Source organism: Ambystoma mexicanum, chromosome 5q (assembly GCF_040938575.1).
Source record: "Ambystoma mexicanum isolate Mex_15411 chromosome 5q, UKY_AmexF1_1, whole genome shotgun sequence".
Taxonomy (NCBI): Eukaryota; Metazoa; Chordata; class Amphibia; order Caudata; family Ambystomatidae; genus Ambystoma; species Ambystoma mexicanum.
In genome coordinates, this window is record NC_090933.1 from 918,206,823 (window position 1) to 918,224,006 (window position 17,184).

A 17,184-nucleotide genomic window follows, 5' to 3' on the forward strand; every position below is an offset into this window, starting at 1 on the left:
TCACTCTAGTCTTACACCACTGTGCCTTCTGAAAGGACAGTGTTGCTCTGGCGTTCTGCAACTGTGTTAGAACATAGCAGATCTCTGCTATATGTTCCTCCACTGTTGATCTCTTGATCAGAACATCATCTACATAGGCCAGGTTTCCCTTTTTGCCCAAGTCGGGCGTGGCCTGAAGAAAGATGTTGAACTCATTGCCAGAGTTTATGTATCGAAAGTGTACCGATGCCCCAAAGGTAAAGACATGCTTGTTCTAGTCTTCCCTGTTCTCCGGTGCTGGCAAGTAGCCGTTGGTCAGGTCAATGGCAGTGTACACCTTTGACCCTTGGATCTGTACCAGCCCCTGGACGATGTAGGGAAGTGGCCAGTTTGACACGTAGACCCGTTTGTTCAACTCTCTCATGTCTGAGGGCCCTCATTGGTCGTTTGGTTTGAATACCCCAATACCAGGTTGTTGAAAGTGCTGTGGATCGGACAAATTATCCCACAGGATTCTAAGGTCTTAATAATCTCTGTGAGTGATTCAATGGGCGCGAGAGGTAACCTGTATTGTTTCACATATACTAGAGCTATCAGGGTCCGTGGGTATAGTGGTTGAATGAATGGATGTTTATGCGCAGTCGTATGAGTCCACTAAAAAGATAACTTGGAATTCCAGGAAGACCTGTTTCAGCTTTTGTTTTTGCCCCGCGGTCTCACAGGCATCAGCCAGATTGATCCTTTCCTCGACCATCTGCTTGAAACCTGGAAAGACCGTCGGGCTTGGCAATTTCAGCTGCATTCTCCAATTGGGAGTATAGATCTCTTTTGATGGTGTTGACCTGGACATTACGGTCTAGGGCTTCGAGGTAGTGGTCATTTACTCTGAACACTACCTCCTCCCTCCTGATGTCACAGGCCACCTCTTCCACCCCATAAGGGCATGGAGAGTACACCATGAAGTTCCCCCCATGCCATGCCTAGTAAAAATATTTTCAGGACGAATACTGGCGCTGATGTAGAAACAGTAGTTTGGGATTGGTCCCATGATTTTATTACCTAAATCAATAGAATAATGTTGGACATCCACAGCCATTCCAATAAAGGTGTCTGTACCCACAGTGATACTTTGAGTGTCGCTGTTATCCACCAATATTCAAATGGTGTTGTGTTCATCGTCTACTAGAGGTGTCAGATCTAAATACAAACCTTGATGTTGGAGATGTGAATTTAAATTTATATAGGCGTTCTGACTTTTGAAGTTCTGTCCTCGCTTCATTTTTTAGATGAATAGTGAATTGACACATCTGTCTTGGGATGGTAACCTCTTCTTGCACTTGAACTTCAACGGCATAAGGCAGTAATTGAGCTGACCAGAATGATTTTTCAGTATTGTCAAAGCCCACTGGGTTACCCCAGTCGTGACCTGGCTTTATCATTAATTAGGTCCAAAACGAGTGCAAATTGGTTGAGAATGTCTCTTCCCAGATAAAATACAGAAGGGGCATCTCCCACGACCCAAAAATTATGCTCTATGCAATTGTTACCAAAGGACATTTTTAGCATATACCTGCTAGGCAGGAGATGTTTGGAGTTCCCATACCTACTTCCCATTTGTCAATCAATTTAAATATGTGTATGGTCTGATACTTTTGGGAGTTTCCTGAACAATTCTTCACTGATGAAGCTCTTTCCCGTATACAGGCATTCACCTACGAGCACCGGCTCCTCCCCCTCATTTAAATGAATCGGGAAAAACGACAGTTCGCCCTTTTTCTGAATGTCCATTAGACTTTGAGCAGGTTCTTCCTTGCCTGGGTTAACAGGATTTAATGTTTCTTCTGATTTTGGACTGGTGTACAGTTTTAGGGTGCTCCCTTCCAGTGTGGGTCGCCACTTAAAACTGGGAGGAAGATTGATCTTCAAGAATGGCGAAGGGTTCCCATCACCAGTTTGTTCTGCTACAGAGATGATAGTGATGTCTGGGACTTGTTTTTAAAAGAGATGGAATTCTACTTTCTCGGAAAGTTGATGAATGAAATGATAGGCACCATTCATGCTTACACAATTGGCAATCATTTTTTAATTTATAGACTGGTTAGTCTGGGTCCAGAGGACCTTGTTTACACAATCGATCAGAGGTGATAACCTCCTCAGGAGATTGTTATCCAGCAAAGGAGGTGGGCCCTCTGGAGTCACGACTATAACTGGATGTTTTAGTCAATTTCGCCCAATTTTTATTTCCAGATCCGCAGTCCCTTCGACGGAAATATAATTCCTGTTGAAATTTTGGAGTTGTCTGGGAAGTGGTGTGAGGGAAATTTGGTGGCCCTCCCTGTCCTGAGTTTAGTTGGTCAAAGGCCTTTTGGACAGGAGGGTGGCTTGGGATCTGGTGTCCACCAGAACTGATAATTCACACTGACCCTGCACCCTGACCGGTGCATAAAATCGGCCTTTTTTCTCTTCCAGGGTGTTGAGAATCGAGGGCGATAGTCCCAGGCTCCCAGTCCCAAAAGGTTCAGGGTGAGGCAGATGCCTCGGAATAGGCTGTAGATGCCTGGCCAGGCTATGGGCGTGAGGGTGTGGTGTTAAGAGCCGCATCAAGCGCGAGTTAATGCATGTGGGGGTATAGAACGTATTTGGAGCAAAACGCCATCTAAGAAATAGCAGACATATTGAAATCGAGGCCTAACGCTGCGCTGCAGCCAGGACAGTAGGCCCAGGCCGCGAACGTAAAATTATGTGTGTGCATTCAGAGATAGGTTGTAAAATGGGCAGAGGTGAGAAAGGCCAGTGCCACAGAGAGTCATAAACCTTCAATTGTCTCATACTGCCAGCATTCGTATCCCAGGAGGAATGTGCCCTGAAAGGCTATGAGGAGACTGAAAGCTCTCTGTGAAAAGTTATCCCACGATTTGATTTGGTCACTTGTAATGCGCCGGAGCCCGCAGGCATCAGGGTGCAGATGAAAAGAGGCAGAAGAAAGGAGAACAGAGGGGAGGAAGCAAGGAAAGAGATAGAACAGCTGTCATCTGACTTTAATGACTCAAAAAGGATAGTTTTCAACCCTTTTCTAAATCTCATCAGACTAATTTCCATGCGCATGGCTGTTGGAAAATTATTCCAAAACATAGCAGCTTGAATGGTAAACGACCTGCCCATACCTCTAGCTCGCTTACTCCTTGGCACAACTAGGCAGATACCATCACTTGATCTGGTAGTTCTTACTGAGCGATGAGCCTTAACACAGATAGCCCAGGGCTTGGCCATATAGGCATTGTCATGGCCTTGAAACAGATACTTGCTTCGACCGGGAGCCAGTGCAGGCTCCTTCTGTGGGAGGAGATGAGTTCATGCCTGGGTACGTTCTTAACAATACGTGCTCCGTCTTTTTGTAGTACCTGCAGGCGCTTTAAACTGTTTTTACTGTCCCCAGTCATCAAAGCATTGCAATAATCAATCCTTGGCATTATTAATGCCTGGACGAGTGTGGTACAATTAGCCTGCGAGACGTATAGTTTAACAAGTCTCAGGAGCCTGAGAAGGTATTGGGCTTTATTTACAATGTTTTCAGTGTGGACATCTGAGCTGAAGGATGATTAGAAGGTAACATCCAGTGTTTTGACCTTGCCAACAACATTATTTAAATGTTTATCAATGGTAAACCCATCATACAGTTGAGTTTAGCTCTAGCCTGGGATGAGCCAAATGAGATAAGATCAGTCTTAGAGGCATTCAGGCACATCCCGTTATTGGCCATCTAATTCTGTAGTGTATTATAGAGTTTATTGATCCACTCAACATCCTCTGTCTATTTGCTGCCCAGCTCAAAGACGAGCTGGTTGTCATCCACGTAATTAGTAAAATGCACACCCAGCTTGTCCAAGAGATCACAAAGTGGGCAACAGTAGACATTGAAGAGAGATGGGGATAAACAAGCACCCTGCAGAACACCACATTTCAGCGACTTATCAGGTGAGCGTGTATTATCGCACACAATCCTAGACATTCGACCAGTCAGAAAGGATTCAATCCAGGCTATGGGCTCAATGGAATAGCTGTAAGCCTTTGTCAAACCACTTAAAAATGTGTAGTGATCGACAAGGTCAAAGGCTGCTGACAGTTCTAACAACATCAGCAGCCCACCTTGGCATTATCCATAATCTGCAGCATTTCTGTTTGCATCTTCAGTGCCATAGCACTCTCTAAAGCCAGACTCTCTCAGGTGTAAAGCTCTGGATACTTCAAGGTAGCTACCTTATCCAACATTTCTAACAGGAAAGGGGCATTGGAGATAGATCTGAAGTTGGAGTAAACCTTTTGATCTTGGACCTTTTGTTTTTAGCAAGGGGGCCACAGAGACCTTCTTCAATGCCCCTGGAATGCAACCGTCCCCAAAACTTGCATTAGTGAGGCGAACGAGGAATGTGAGGAATAATTCCTTGTTTGCAAGAATGATTCTAGAGGGGAGAACGTCCCTCACACAGGTGGTAGGTCTACTTTTTCTCATAATGTTGGCAAGAGTATTTTTCCCTAATATGCCATTAAAGCTAAAGACGGATGCATCTTGTTGAGCCATCACTTTATCAGTTGGATCAGTGGCTATATGCTCAACTATCTACCTAGATTGTCCATAATATGGGATTGACCTGCATCTATCTTTTGGGCGAATGCTTTTTGGATTTCGTAACATTCAAAATTAGAGGGGGGTGGACTGATGCAGCATCAACTTAGGTTTTTCAAAGGTCCTGAAAGATCTGAAAGAGTTTCTTGGAATAATTCTCAGCCTGGGTAATTTGGTTGTCAAAGTAAGTTTCTTTAGCACGCAGAATTTCACTTTGATACAACTTTCCAATGTTTTCATTTTTCTCTATTGACCAATGATTGGTCTTTCAGCCAAGCTCTTTCTTCCTTTCTGTTTCGCAATCCAACAAAGCAGAAGATTATCATTTCTGGTTATTGGACTTCACTTTGAGAATCTTAGATGTCACTGGTGCTATGCCGTTCAACAGTTCGTTAAAGGTTCTCTCAAATTCTGAAACCAGGTAGTCGAGGGGAATGATGATCAGAAGTGGATTCCATGAGTTTTGCGACATAGGATTTCAAATCTCTATGGAGGACATTATTGTAATTCCTTCTAGGGACAGGGTGAGCAGGATTGTTTTTCCAAACTATAAAAGAATGCAATGCAAAGTGAAAGGTGACGAAAAAGTGATCAGACCAGATGAAGGGTTGGATGGTCGGGGAACTAAGAGGTAGATTTTTGCTGGCGGCCCAGTCTTGCACATTTCCTATCTTGTGTGCAGGCTCGTTGCTGCTATTAATGACAAGTGTATTGAGGTTAAACAAATCAACCAGCCAGGTGGCTTCTGTATCTAATGAGTGCACCACCGTAGAAGTATTAGGCTTGTCTAACAATGATAAAATGTCAGCCTGTTCCTAATGAAATGTAGGAGTTTCATGAGGGGGCCAGTTATTTGGTGTTGGGGTACTTCCAATTAACAAAATTTCACACCTCTTGCACATATTAAGTGTCTGAAAAAACATCAAGTGTGAGCGGGCTAATATGACAATGCCCCCCTCCCCTGCTACCCTCTCTATTTTGTCCAAAGAAGGAATAGCCAGGAGGTGAGGCTAAATCGATATTAGGCCCACTTGAGTCCAGCAGCCAGGTCTCTGTAAGTCCTATGATATCGATTTGCATGTGAAGGAGGGCACAGGCATCTCACCTTCCCCAGTCCCAGCTTTAGGAAATAGTGCCCAGATGCCACGCCCCAACACCCCTGAATTCCAAGGTATTAGTCACTCCCAGACAATCAACCATAAAGTTGTTAAGATCACCAATCGATCAGAAAAGATCAGAAAGCTTGCATGGGTGCCCTCATCACTAGGTCATGTGATTTTTGCTGCAAGGTGCCGGGAGGGCAAAACAACAAACTTAAAAACCAGGGTGGGGAACTTTGGAAGGGCGCCAATGTTTTTGGGATCGAGCTGAGGTCGCAAATCTTAGTGACATCGAAAGTATCCTCCTAGCCCATGTCTGCATTACCAGGTGCTTGTTCTAGTAGAGATAGAGAATGCATTGTTTTTCTGCTTAAAATTGCTAATGAACTCCAGCTTCATGCCCTTTCACTTAGCAGGAGGAGCCCACGTGGAAGGAGATGGACAGAAGGGACTGGGACCAATGGCCTGGCATCCCTTATGTAGCAGGTAGCCTATGTATAGGGTCAAACCGACCAGCCGTTTGGATTCGTCACCTATGTAACTTACGTCACTGATGACTCTGTGTGCCTTTCTTTTTAACATGGTGATTGTTCTGATTTTGCAAGAGCGTTACGTAGCAGCAGAGTCCTTTGCTTGCACTACTTTTATTTTTTGTGTAAATAAAACGTGTTCCCCTTGCAAGAAGTGTGCTGGGCTTTTTTCCCTAGTGCGTTGTATTTTTTTCTGGTGTGAGCGTTTAGGGGTTTCTCTACAAGTGTGCAAAGAAAGTGCGAGTTATTTGCAAGTCCGGTGAACATTTTCTTCATATTGAACTCTGTGTGATCTTGGGAAATTTTTTGTGTCTGAGATCAGGAATCTGTAAATAAAATGTTGCAACTAGCAATGGGTGGATTTGGAGAATCCTCTTTCTCCCCCGATTATTTACTGTCCCCCTTTACCTCGAGGTAGTTCTCAGAACTGCTTGGGGATAGGGCATCCCCTCAGTTTCAAGTCTGTCAGGGTTGCCTTTTTGGGGTTGAAGTGTTTCTTGTTTTGGGTCGGTCTCCATACTTACCCTGTCCCACTCAGCGTCTATTAGGATGCATTTTTCTTTGGGAGGGATGACCTCATTCCTGAAAGAGAAGATTTCCTTACCCGAGTCCTCCAGGGACTCTTCTCTTTCAAAGGGGATGGTCTTGATCTCCTCCACAAAGTGGGTTCCTCTTTGGCCTCTCCTACTTACCCTTTGCTCTTTGGGTTCTAACATTTCAGGGGGAGAAGAGAGTTTCAGGCTGAGAGGTTTTTAGGGGTTCTGTCTGGGTGAGAAAAGGTAGCTTCCTCTAGGGCTTGGCATCTCCCCTCCACCTGGGCCCGGTCCTCAGGAGCCTGTGGTTTGTCAGACATTTCCTCCCATCATTTCCCCCCCCTGGGGCATTAGACCTGGGTATTGGGGAATGCTGGGAAGCAGGGCTTGGTTGAGAGTTGGACTGATCCCTCGGCATGCACCCCCGATCATCTATCAATTGCTGGGCCTGTCGCTCCAGCTGCAAGACTTTTTCGGGACTGTAGGGAGACCTTGAGTCATATCTCAGCTGCTCCCGAAAAGGGTAACTGTCCCTTCTCCCGTAGTAGCTCGGGTACTGGACATTTTCCCCATAATACTCCTACGTCCCATCCCCTTTCCTCCATAATGCATGGGCGTCGCTCGCTAGGGACGGTAACTGAACCATTGTCTTCAGAAAAATGTCTATACCCCTTTAAATGTATGCGTGTGGGGGAATGGCCCCAGGAGGATGCACTCCCTTGACTGCGCCCTCATGTGCCACACCTCAGTCCTCTTTTTCCGCATTGACGGGAGCGAACCTACTTCACCAGAGCTGCGATTGAGGCCCTTTTTCCCTCATAATTCCACTACCTTTTTTCTAGTTACCGCAGGGACCTTAGTCCCAAATTACTAACAACCCTTTTTTTGTAACAGCCTTACTGCATCCGGCGCTTCGCCTCCCCCTGGCGCATGTTGGCCCATGCAGGCTTTAGTTAGTGCCCTTCCCGCGAGGGACACTTTCGCATGTCGGACCTGCACGCGATATGCCTCCACTGCGTGGGAGAAAAACACGTCTGGGACGGCTGTTCTTACTCACCGGTCCCTGAAGAACCGGTTTGCCAAGTGGAGGGAGCTGTTCTTCAGGTCTCCCCAGGAGCACAAAAAGGAGTACGTCTGCAGGAAGACAAAGGCCAAGGTAAGTGGTGTCTTTAACAAAGCACCCTCCTAGGGCGATTCCTTTCCCAGGAAATAGCCGCGTGGGAGGGGCCAGGAAGGCCCTGTCACCAGCTCGCGTTCCGAGGCTCATCGAGCTACCGGCCTCGTGGCCGAGGGCTCCTCTGATTCTACTGGTTCCATTGTTGAGAGTCCTGTTGGCTCTATCACCAGGAAATCTCCTGAGGGGCTTTTCCCTAGTACCAGGGCCATGTCCAAGGAGGCGCCTGCACATGACCACACTTCCGGCCCTCAGGCCGAGGGCGCATAGCCTCCAAGGCAGGAGACTGAGGTGTGGAAAGAGTACAAACCTGCCTGGAACAGCACGCAGGGGTAGGCTAGGCCTAATACCATTGTGGCAGGACAAAATTGCGGCACAGCTAGACATAATGGTGGTACGTGAACCTGCGTGTCCGTCAGAAGTGCGGCAAGGCACAGAGCCCACTTCTAAGGGGCAGTGGTCCTCCATGGCTACCCCTCAGGACTCCTGGATCACCGCATATTATAAATATTCTGATCATTTACCTTATGTTGCAGTGTGCTCAAAATTTCCATACACTCTTTATGTGCATCTTGCAGTGCAGAACACTTGTGTTTCACGCTCTGCCCTCTCTTGCTGCTGGGTTTTTAACTCATTTTTGAGTAATTCCATGAGACTTTCTTATTTTAACTCAAAAATATGGCTATGCTGTGGTTCATCTTTTAATTGTTTAAGTTCTTTCTGCACCTCATTTTGAATCAGTCTGACTCCGCACACAGGCCTCACTCTTCTGCTCTCGCTCTTCCACTAACTGCAAGTGGAAGTATAGACAAGCTGTGAGCTGAGCCATTTCACTCCATTCTTATTGAGCATTTCGGGTCCTATAAAATGCCTCTAATGTCTTGTGCCATATCCCACCTTCACACCAGATGTCAATTCCTTCTGATGTGACATCTTGCATCATTTTAACCTGCCAGCTCCCTTCATCCGCCTCTGTCCACTCACCACGAAAGAACTGCTTAGTAAGGAGTGTCTCCTGGCATCATCTAATTCAATTGTATTCATTTCTTTTAAATTGTCTTTTTGCAATTCTTCTAGAATTTCCTTTGCCCAGGGGCAAAAATCACCCTCTTCCCACTTAATTTCCACTCACAATTCCAAATCAAAAACCCATTCTTACTCGATATTAATGTTTTACCCATACACCTCCCTGGAACTCAGAGGTGAAATCCTTGTGATGCTTTAACAAGGCAAAGATGACTTTACCTCCACCTTAATGCAATTACATCAAAATGAATAGTCTGTCACAATGCACTTGTCATGAGTCCAAAATCGCCAACCAAATCATGGCCACGAACTCCCAATTTGTAACTGTTTGTTGTGAGGCCACCCTCAACACAGGGAGTTTCTTCCCTCCCCAATCTAGGTGTCACACAATAAACGGTTTAGTGTCAGTTTATTCGGCCCTATTTCTGATGCTTATCATACCCCTTGGATCCCTCTGCCTGAGCTACCAGTGAGCCAAGAACCAGGCCGGTGTACAGGAAATATATGTGTATTTATTTGGATGATAGGTAATAGAAAATTGCACTAAAATGTCACATACCACTTTATCCGTGGCACAACACAATAAACTTCTCTCTACAGAACTAACTCACACAATTTGGTGGGGAAAACTCAAATCACAATATTTTACTTTATACAAATTTCAAAAGAAATGATCATCAACAAAGGTCCTTAAATAAAATCACTTTACATTTGCAAGGCTCTACAATTTCGATTTTCCTGTGCACTTAAAATGCTCGCAGTAAATAAACACAGGATGATTTAGCAGAGGATTTTAAGCCGCCATGCCCCCCAACTTTGGTCTATGTTGGAGAAGTCGGGCAGAAAAATTGGGATGGTTTAAGAATTTTAGATTTCAGACTTCCCTCTACCTAAAGGCATGGGTTGGGGAAGCTGAACAGTAAAATTGCCCAATTAAATTACAGACTATAGTTTTCAGCGCACACTGGTAATTAGCTTTGTTAATTTCGAATTTTAACAAAAATCACCCCGTGGTGTTCTGACAAGGGGAATTAATTAAATTAATATTTTTTTCGTTAAATAGACTAAGGATCCACACAGTTTTGCCCCCCCCCCCTCTGCCCTGCTATAACCGGAAAGGATTTAAGGCAACCGGATTCGTCTACCTTTTGGTTGCAAAGGGTTAAATTCTACTTACATAGAAAACCTCTGTTTAAAGTTACAGAAAGCCAGCTGCATATCAGGATCCTCTGGAAGAACAGGGCACGGCTCTGGTCACTCCACTCTCCAGGATGGTCCCAAGCTCTCCACCATAGAACCCAGTCAGCTTTTAGGCCTTCCCAACAAAAGACAACTTCACCCAGATGCAATCTCAGCCAAGTCTGCTTTTGGTGTTTCCTTGTGGCTGTCAGGTGGTAAGTTTTACCAGCTCTCTTTATGGTAATTTTAGCAGCTCTCCCCTTTCCTCATAGTGCATACACCTTATATACCACGTTGACAACATTGGGCAGTTCCCTGTAAGAGTTCTCACGACGAGGATTGGCCAGTTATCCTTCTCCCAAATTCAGCCTCTCTCTAGGGATTGGTTTGAGTCTGGAACAGACATATGGCAACTTCCCTTTGAAATAACCTTTTGTGGTCATGCCAACTTTTTTTGCAACACTTAGTTTGGTTCAAAACTTCATACTTTACTAGCAACTGCCATAATATACATGTATTCCGATACAACTACTTGACTGCCAGGTCTACACTATGTTGCACGGCCGTGTGGCAATTTTCTGCTGTTTACACAAAAAGCATCATAGTTATGAATGTGTAATTTACCCTCCAAATACCTAATTTCATCCCCCACTAGTTCGCCAATCCTTAAGTCCGGCACATGTTCATAGCAGCCAGGAACACCTTTTGGATCACCATGACAATTCCCTAAATCGCAGGTGGATACATTTTATTTCAACACAATTGCCTGGAAAGTACCTAATAAATTACCCATCAATCAAGGAAGTACGACTTGTGGTTGCTGAGAAAAATGCCTAAAGGATTATAGACCTTTTAAATTAATAGGAAATCTTAAGGTTATGCAAGTTGGAACCCTCCTGTCCCCAGAGGCATTTGCCTCTCTGGGCCCGCCTGTGACTAGAGTTTTTTTAAATGAGTCTCTTTGTTGTTTAAGCTTGGTAGCTGTTGGTCGTAAATACTTGGGAGGCTTTGGCAACGCAGAGATCCCCCTCCCCACATTCTAGTCATGCACCAGCTAGAGCCATTTGCTCTGCACAGAACTGCGCTTTCAGAGACACTAAGTCTGAGGAAAGTCTGTTTTTAACACCTGTTAGCCACATTTAATTTCAGTTGGAAACAGCAACAGGGTGTGCCTCGGGCCTAAAGGAACTTTTCATGTGAGCCCTGGAAACAAAATGGGCTTTTCATTTCAAATGTTTGCCGGTATTGTGCATGTGAAGCATAATACTTTTTGTCAACACGCACCATGTCCTTTCCCAGACATCTTTATGTTGACAGGGGTACATTGTTCTCATGTCTTGCTGTAAACTGCAAACACACATGCAAAGACGCCTTGGTGTCAGTGTTTAAAAATCCTGTTTTCATGTGAAAGTGACCTCTGAATTTCTTCTACCTTGGTGGATTTAAATGCTGCTTTTCCTTTTGTAATGACAGGTAGGCCTTTTTCACATGGCCTTTTTTTGTGTTACTTGCAGAAACCCCACAGTCTGCCTTAATAGGCCCATTTTCAGTGTGACTGTTTTGTTATAAAGGCTGGCACGTAATTTATTTAGTGGGCCCTTCAGTTCTGTTGGTTTGGGGCCTTTGATTGCATGCCACAGTAGTGTGCTTTCAGGGCCTACTTCAGGGAAGTGCAATATGTGTTGCCATTTCAGAACACCTCTCTGCTGCGCATAAATTACCCACTCTGTCTTCTGCCTTTTTAAAAACCAAACACACCATGATTTTGCTGCTAGCTGCATGGAACCGTATACGCATCATGGTTCTGCTGCTGGCTGCATGGGACTATATACTACACATTATGGTTCTGCTGCTAGCTGCATGGGACCGTACACGCATTATGGTTCTGCTGGCTGCATGGGGCCGTATACACATCAAGATTCTGCTGCTGGCTGCATGGGACTGTATACACAACGTGGTTCTGCTCTTGGCAGCATAGGACCATATACACACACCATGGCTCGGCTGCTGGCTGCATGGGACCGTTTTTAGGCAGTTTGAAAGCGCCCTTGTTTATGTGGATTCGCTGCCTGGGGGCCTTTCGCTAGGGTACGAATAGACTATGCACAATAGTGAAAGGTGCCCTGAGAAGCTTCCCAGATAAGGTGGAGACCCTTCTAACTAAAACACATTCCTCGAGCAGCAAAGCTCTTAAGACTTGGTGCATTAAATTTGTGTAATACTGTACATGGCAAGTGAAAAGATTACATAAGTGTTCACTTTTAAAGCCCAATTATTGCAGCATTTTACTTGGTAACATACCATCCAATCCCTTCTGGAATACAATCAAAGCAACTTCTAACATATGTTTTGTTCTCATTAGCGCTCACCAGAGGGTGTAGCTGAGTCCAGACATGGCAAAGCACTCGGCCCAAGCATGAATGCATAGAACAATGTATCGTAGAACGCTACCTCTGCTTTCTGCTGGTACCTTTCCATTCAACTTTCTCAAAGGGAGAATAATGATACAAACGAATAAAAGATGTGCATTATTGCAAAAACTACAAATTACAAGCAAACCTCTGGGAATAGTGTTAATGTTGTGGCATTATCTTTCAGGAGAGCTATGAATTTGGGCATATTACGAGACCCTGGCTCAGAAGTTGAAGATAGGCAATACCAAGTTGACCTACAGTCCATCAACATAGGCACAGCCCACTGGGATCAGCTGAAGCCAGAGAAAGACAGCAGCAAAGGTGGCGTGCTAACAGAGAGTGAGCGCAACTCCCAAAACCCTGCACTGGAGTGGAACATGGCTAGCAGGTAAGCTGTGCTCTTTGCTGCAATCTTGAAGAAGGATCATGTTATGGGATTGCAAATATTCTACCTGTGTTTAGTGAAGACTATGGTTTGTAGACCTTTGGTATAAGAAATGCGGCTACTTGGGAAGAGCATTTGACAGCCACTAAGGACTGCAAAGCCCATGCAGGCCGATCTTCAGACACAGACGTCTTCCAGCTTTAGTACTTGGTGCTGCGCGCAGCTTTCTTTGTCAGAGCCCTTTCTGCATGCACTTGCTGCGTTTTCTGTACCGCTACTGCAGGGAGATTGTTCCGTGTATTTGCTACACTGTCCATGCAACCCCTCGACTTTTAATCAGGATTTCTAGTTGCACAAAGCACTTTTCACTTGGGACTTTGCCAGTTCTGCTCAGGAGTGCGTGTATTTGCTGCATAACGCAAATCCCTTCTCTGCTTAAGGGGTACATGCTTCAGTTCTTGAACGTCCATTCATTGGACAGAGTGTTTTCCCCATTGATCAATTTCCAACCCCACATGCCACATTTGCAGTGTCTCATGTCTGTGGCATGTGGTGTCATCAGTGAAGTGGACCATGGTAGCGCATCATACCTGTTGCCTTTGAGTATAGCTCTAGCTAAGCATTCCAACAGCGTCTTCCTGGCCCCATAACGTTGTTACATTGTGTATCAGTTTTAGGGGATCAGGCAAGCTTCACTCCTCCCTCCACCCCAGTTTCGGATCCTTCCCGACATCCCCTCCCATGGTGTGCAAATCTAGTCTGACTTTGCTCTTCAACCCTTGAACTTGGAACTGTACCTGTCTCTCAGTTTTTGTAAATTGCATTAATTCTTCTACTGTTTAAGGGAGCTAGAGGGGGTCAGTCTCACTGTGCTAGACTTACTTCAAATCTAACTTTCACAGGTTTTAGCAGAATTGTTTATTTTTGCAATACAAGTCTGCAGGTTCTCTATATAAATATTCTGGCAATATCAGGGAAATGGGTGTAAATAAAAGCTAAGGAGCGTTTTCTACAGTTTGGAGGGCCACTAGCTCCCAGGTTTCATGACAAACAGCGCTTTGTTTCCCTGGTGAAATCTGTCTTTGAATTGGCAGTTTTCTTGACCGAAGCAGTGAATGGAGCCACTTCTAAGGCAGGCAGGGGGATCCATGCTTGATTTGCATGCAGGATCTGTTGCCACCAGTACGAATTCATGCTGCCTGCCACACGCCAGCTGTGTTTCTCTTAGCTTGGGCACCTTTGCACCCTGCCTGGGCGGTCTTACAGGATTTGTTCAATGTGGGCATGTGACCATGAATTTTATGGGGTGTTAAGAGATGGACTGGTGTGGTCATCCAGGATCGCGATGTGTATGGTTGAGAGTAGGAATACTTGCATGCGCCCATCTGCTTCCTGGAAGTGGCTCTAAATGTGTATGTGTTGCCCTTCTGCTCTCTAGAAATATGTGTATGATGAGGCTAGTCGTGGTGGCCCAAGAACTTATGTTTAATGTGTGCATATGCCCCTCTGCTGTCTGTAAGAGTCTGAAGGAGGATCCTGGTGACCCTAGCTGTGTGACTACTTTGGGAGACCAGGATGTGCACTTGACACTGAGCTTTCTGGAGGCAGGAATGTATGTATGTGCTCCTCTGCTCACTAGGAAAATATGGAGGATGGGATTGGCGATGTTGCCCCGACACTGAATGTCCATATTTGAGAATTGGAATGGATGCATCTGCCCATCGGCTGTCTGGGAAAGTCTGAAGGATGATGCTAGTGGTCCAAGACTGAATGTCCAGGTTGGGAATTGGAATGGATGCACCTGCCCATCGGCTGTCTGGGAAAGTCTGAAGGATGATGCTAGTGGTCCAAGACTGAATTTTCAGGTTGGGAATTGGAATGGATGCATCTGCCCATACGCTGTCTGAGAAAGTCTGAAGGATGATGCTAGTGGTCCAAGACTGAATGTCCAGGTTGGGAATTGGAATGGATGCATCTGCCCATAGGCTGTCTGAGAAAGTCTGAAGGATGATGCTAGTGGTCCAAGACTGAATGTCCAGGTTGGGAATTGGAATGGATGCATCTGCCCATCGGCTGTCTGGGAAAGTCTGAAGGATGATACTAGTGGTCCAAGACTGTGTGTGCATGTTGGGAGTTGGAATGTGCACATGTGCCTTTCTCCACTCTGGAAGTAGGAATGCATGTGCCATTCTGCTCTGTAAGACGATGGCAATAATGAGAATAGTTGTGGTCATCCAAAACAGTATGTCCAGGTTGGGATTTCGGATGTGTGCATAAGCCCTATCTGCTGTCTTGCTGAGAGAGTCTGATGGAGGTAGACTGGTGCTGGTAGCAGTCCAAGAATGTGTGTTGCATATTATGTGTGTTGGAAGCCTTTCTGCGCTCAAAGCATGCATTGCAAACATTGGGAATTCCAACAGTTTTGGCTTTTGTGTTTGCATGGCAAAGGCAATTGCAGAGGCGTTGCAGAAGGGTGGCTGACGGGGCTTTAGCCCTGTGTCTTTTGGTTGTAGCCCCGGAAAGATGCGCAGGGGCTACAACCAAAAGGCTAGCTAGCCCGAGTCCTGACAGTCCTGACATTAGCCCAGTAACAGATCTTTTCCAGACCTAGCAACACTCCTGGGTATTTGCCAGGCACTGGCGTAGTAGTATTAACTGGCCATTGATGGTAGCAGCTGCAAAAAGGTGCGAGTACCTGGGCATATAATAGCAGTGCCTGGCAAATGCCTAGTACTTATACAGAAACCAAAACTACTACAGTGAAGGACACAAATAGTGCTTACAAATAGAGTGTCTGAAGGCAGACCTGGTTAAGACATTTTTATAACGCCAGTAGCATGTTTACCGCTCCAATTAAGTAATTAAGTCATTAACTCTCATAAGACTGCTTCGAAAAAAAAATGGCAGGCACTTTGAGCTGAAAGTCTTCATAAAGCCAGCTCAAAGAGATACCAGGAGGATGTGTTTTGGGTGGGAGGGGCAGAAAGTGGCTGGGACTGGCCATAGGAATTAACATGGCCATGGACAGTCAGTGGGTGGGTGAATAACCAAACAACACCTACAAGCTGTGTGCCCCTCATATGCCATTTCTCCCTGTCTGTATTCTAATGTAATCGTTTCAGCTTATAGCACCACCTAACAGCGGGAGCAGAAACAGTTTTGCTGAGTTGGATGTTTGGGGGTGAGACAGAGCAATGCCCCCAACTGTTTCTGTACCGCGCCATCAGGTTTGTCATCCATTGTCTCCCAGAAGATGCTGGCCACTGGCCCCTGCTGACAGGGTCACATTTATAGATGCTGTAGTGGAGGACATTTCTTAGCATCATGACTCCTCGAGAGACAGCAAATTAGTATTGCGGGTCCTGGAAGGATGCTCATTATAGGAGTACAATATGAATGATTTAATTTGATGTAGCCTCTCTGAGAATATTTCCCCAGTGTCTTAAGCATAGCACAACACATGATACTACTACACTCCTGTGCTATTCAGCACTTAGGTCTGCTCTTAGCTTGCACTTGCCACCATCTGGCCGTTTTAATATCTGTTTATTCTACTATCCCATGTACTGCACTTTCCCCTCCCCCGTTCCCCCACACACTTTTCCCTTTCCCCCTTGCGCGATCTGAATGACACCTGGCCTAGTAAGATCGCTGTCTGTCTTCCCCGTTTCCCTCCCTTGCCTCGTCGTGCCTCGAAACACTTGTGTATAGGCGCGTTATAAATGCCATATCATATCATATTCATTAATCGACCGTTGAAGGATGAAAGGATGAGTTTACCCTACCGACACTCCAATCAGTATTTGAAGGTTATGCACAGATCTCAATAGCACGTGCTTAACTTGCTGTGTTATCTTCCCAGCTTGATCACTCATACTAAGAGATTGGATAAGGGATTTCTCTCAGCAAAGTTTTCTCTTAACAACAGCTATTAAAGCGTCCCTCCTCAAGGAGACCCATGAACTGTGAACAAGGACTCCTTTGTGAGAAGGTCCGTTGAAAGGAAGTGGGCCCAACTGGAGGTGTGAAAATAGCTGCTTCTTGGACCTCAAACTTCCCTTGGATTCTGGATTTTTGTGTGAAGAGGAGAAGGCTAAATTGCTGTTCTGCATTTCCCTGAATGCTTTGAATATGTCCCGGTCACTAGGCTATGAATCCTCAGGAGTATTAATCCAATGGCAGTGTAAGAGAAACTGAAATATGTAGCCCACCCGCACTTATCAAGAGTGTGCTTGATTTT

The 17,184-nt window shown here is 45.4% G+C and overlaps 1 protein-coding gene across 8 annotated transcripts in view; it reads left to right on the plus strand.

Annotated features, from left to right (window-relative positions):
- VPS13B (vacuolar protein sorting 13 homolog B) overlaps positions 1-17,184 on the plus strand; it is a 3,421,660-nt gene that overhangs the window by 2,440,464 nt on the left and 964,012 nt on the right. For all 8 annotated transcript variants that reach the window (XM_069621427.1, XM_069621422.1, XM_069621424.1 and 5 more), the window contains one exon: positions 12,744-12,947. In XM_069621427.1, coding sequence (XP_069477528.1) covers positions 12,744-12,947 — 204 coding nt within the window. The remainder of the gene's footprint in view (positions 1-12,743; positions 12,948-17,184) is intronic.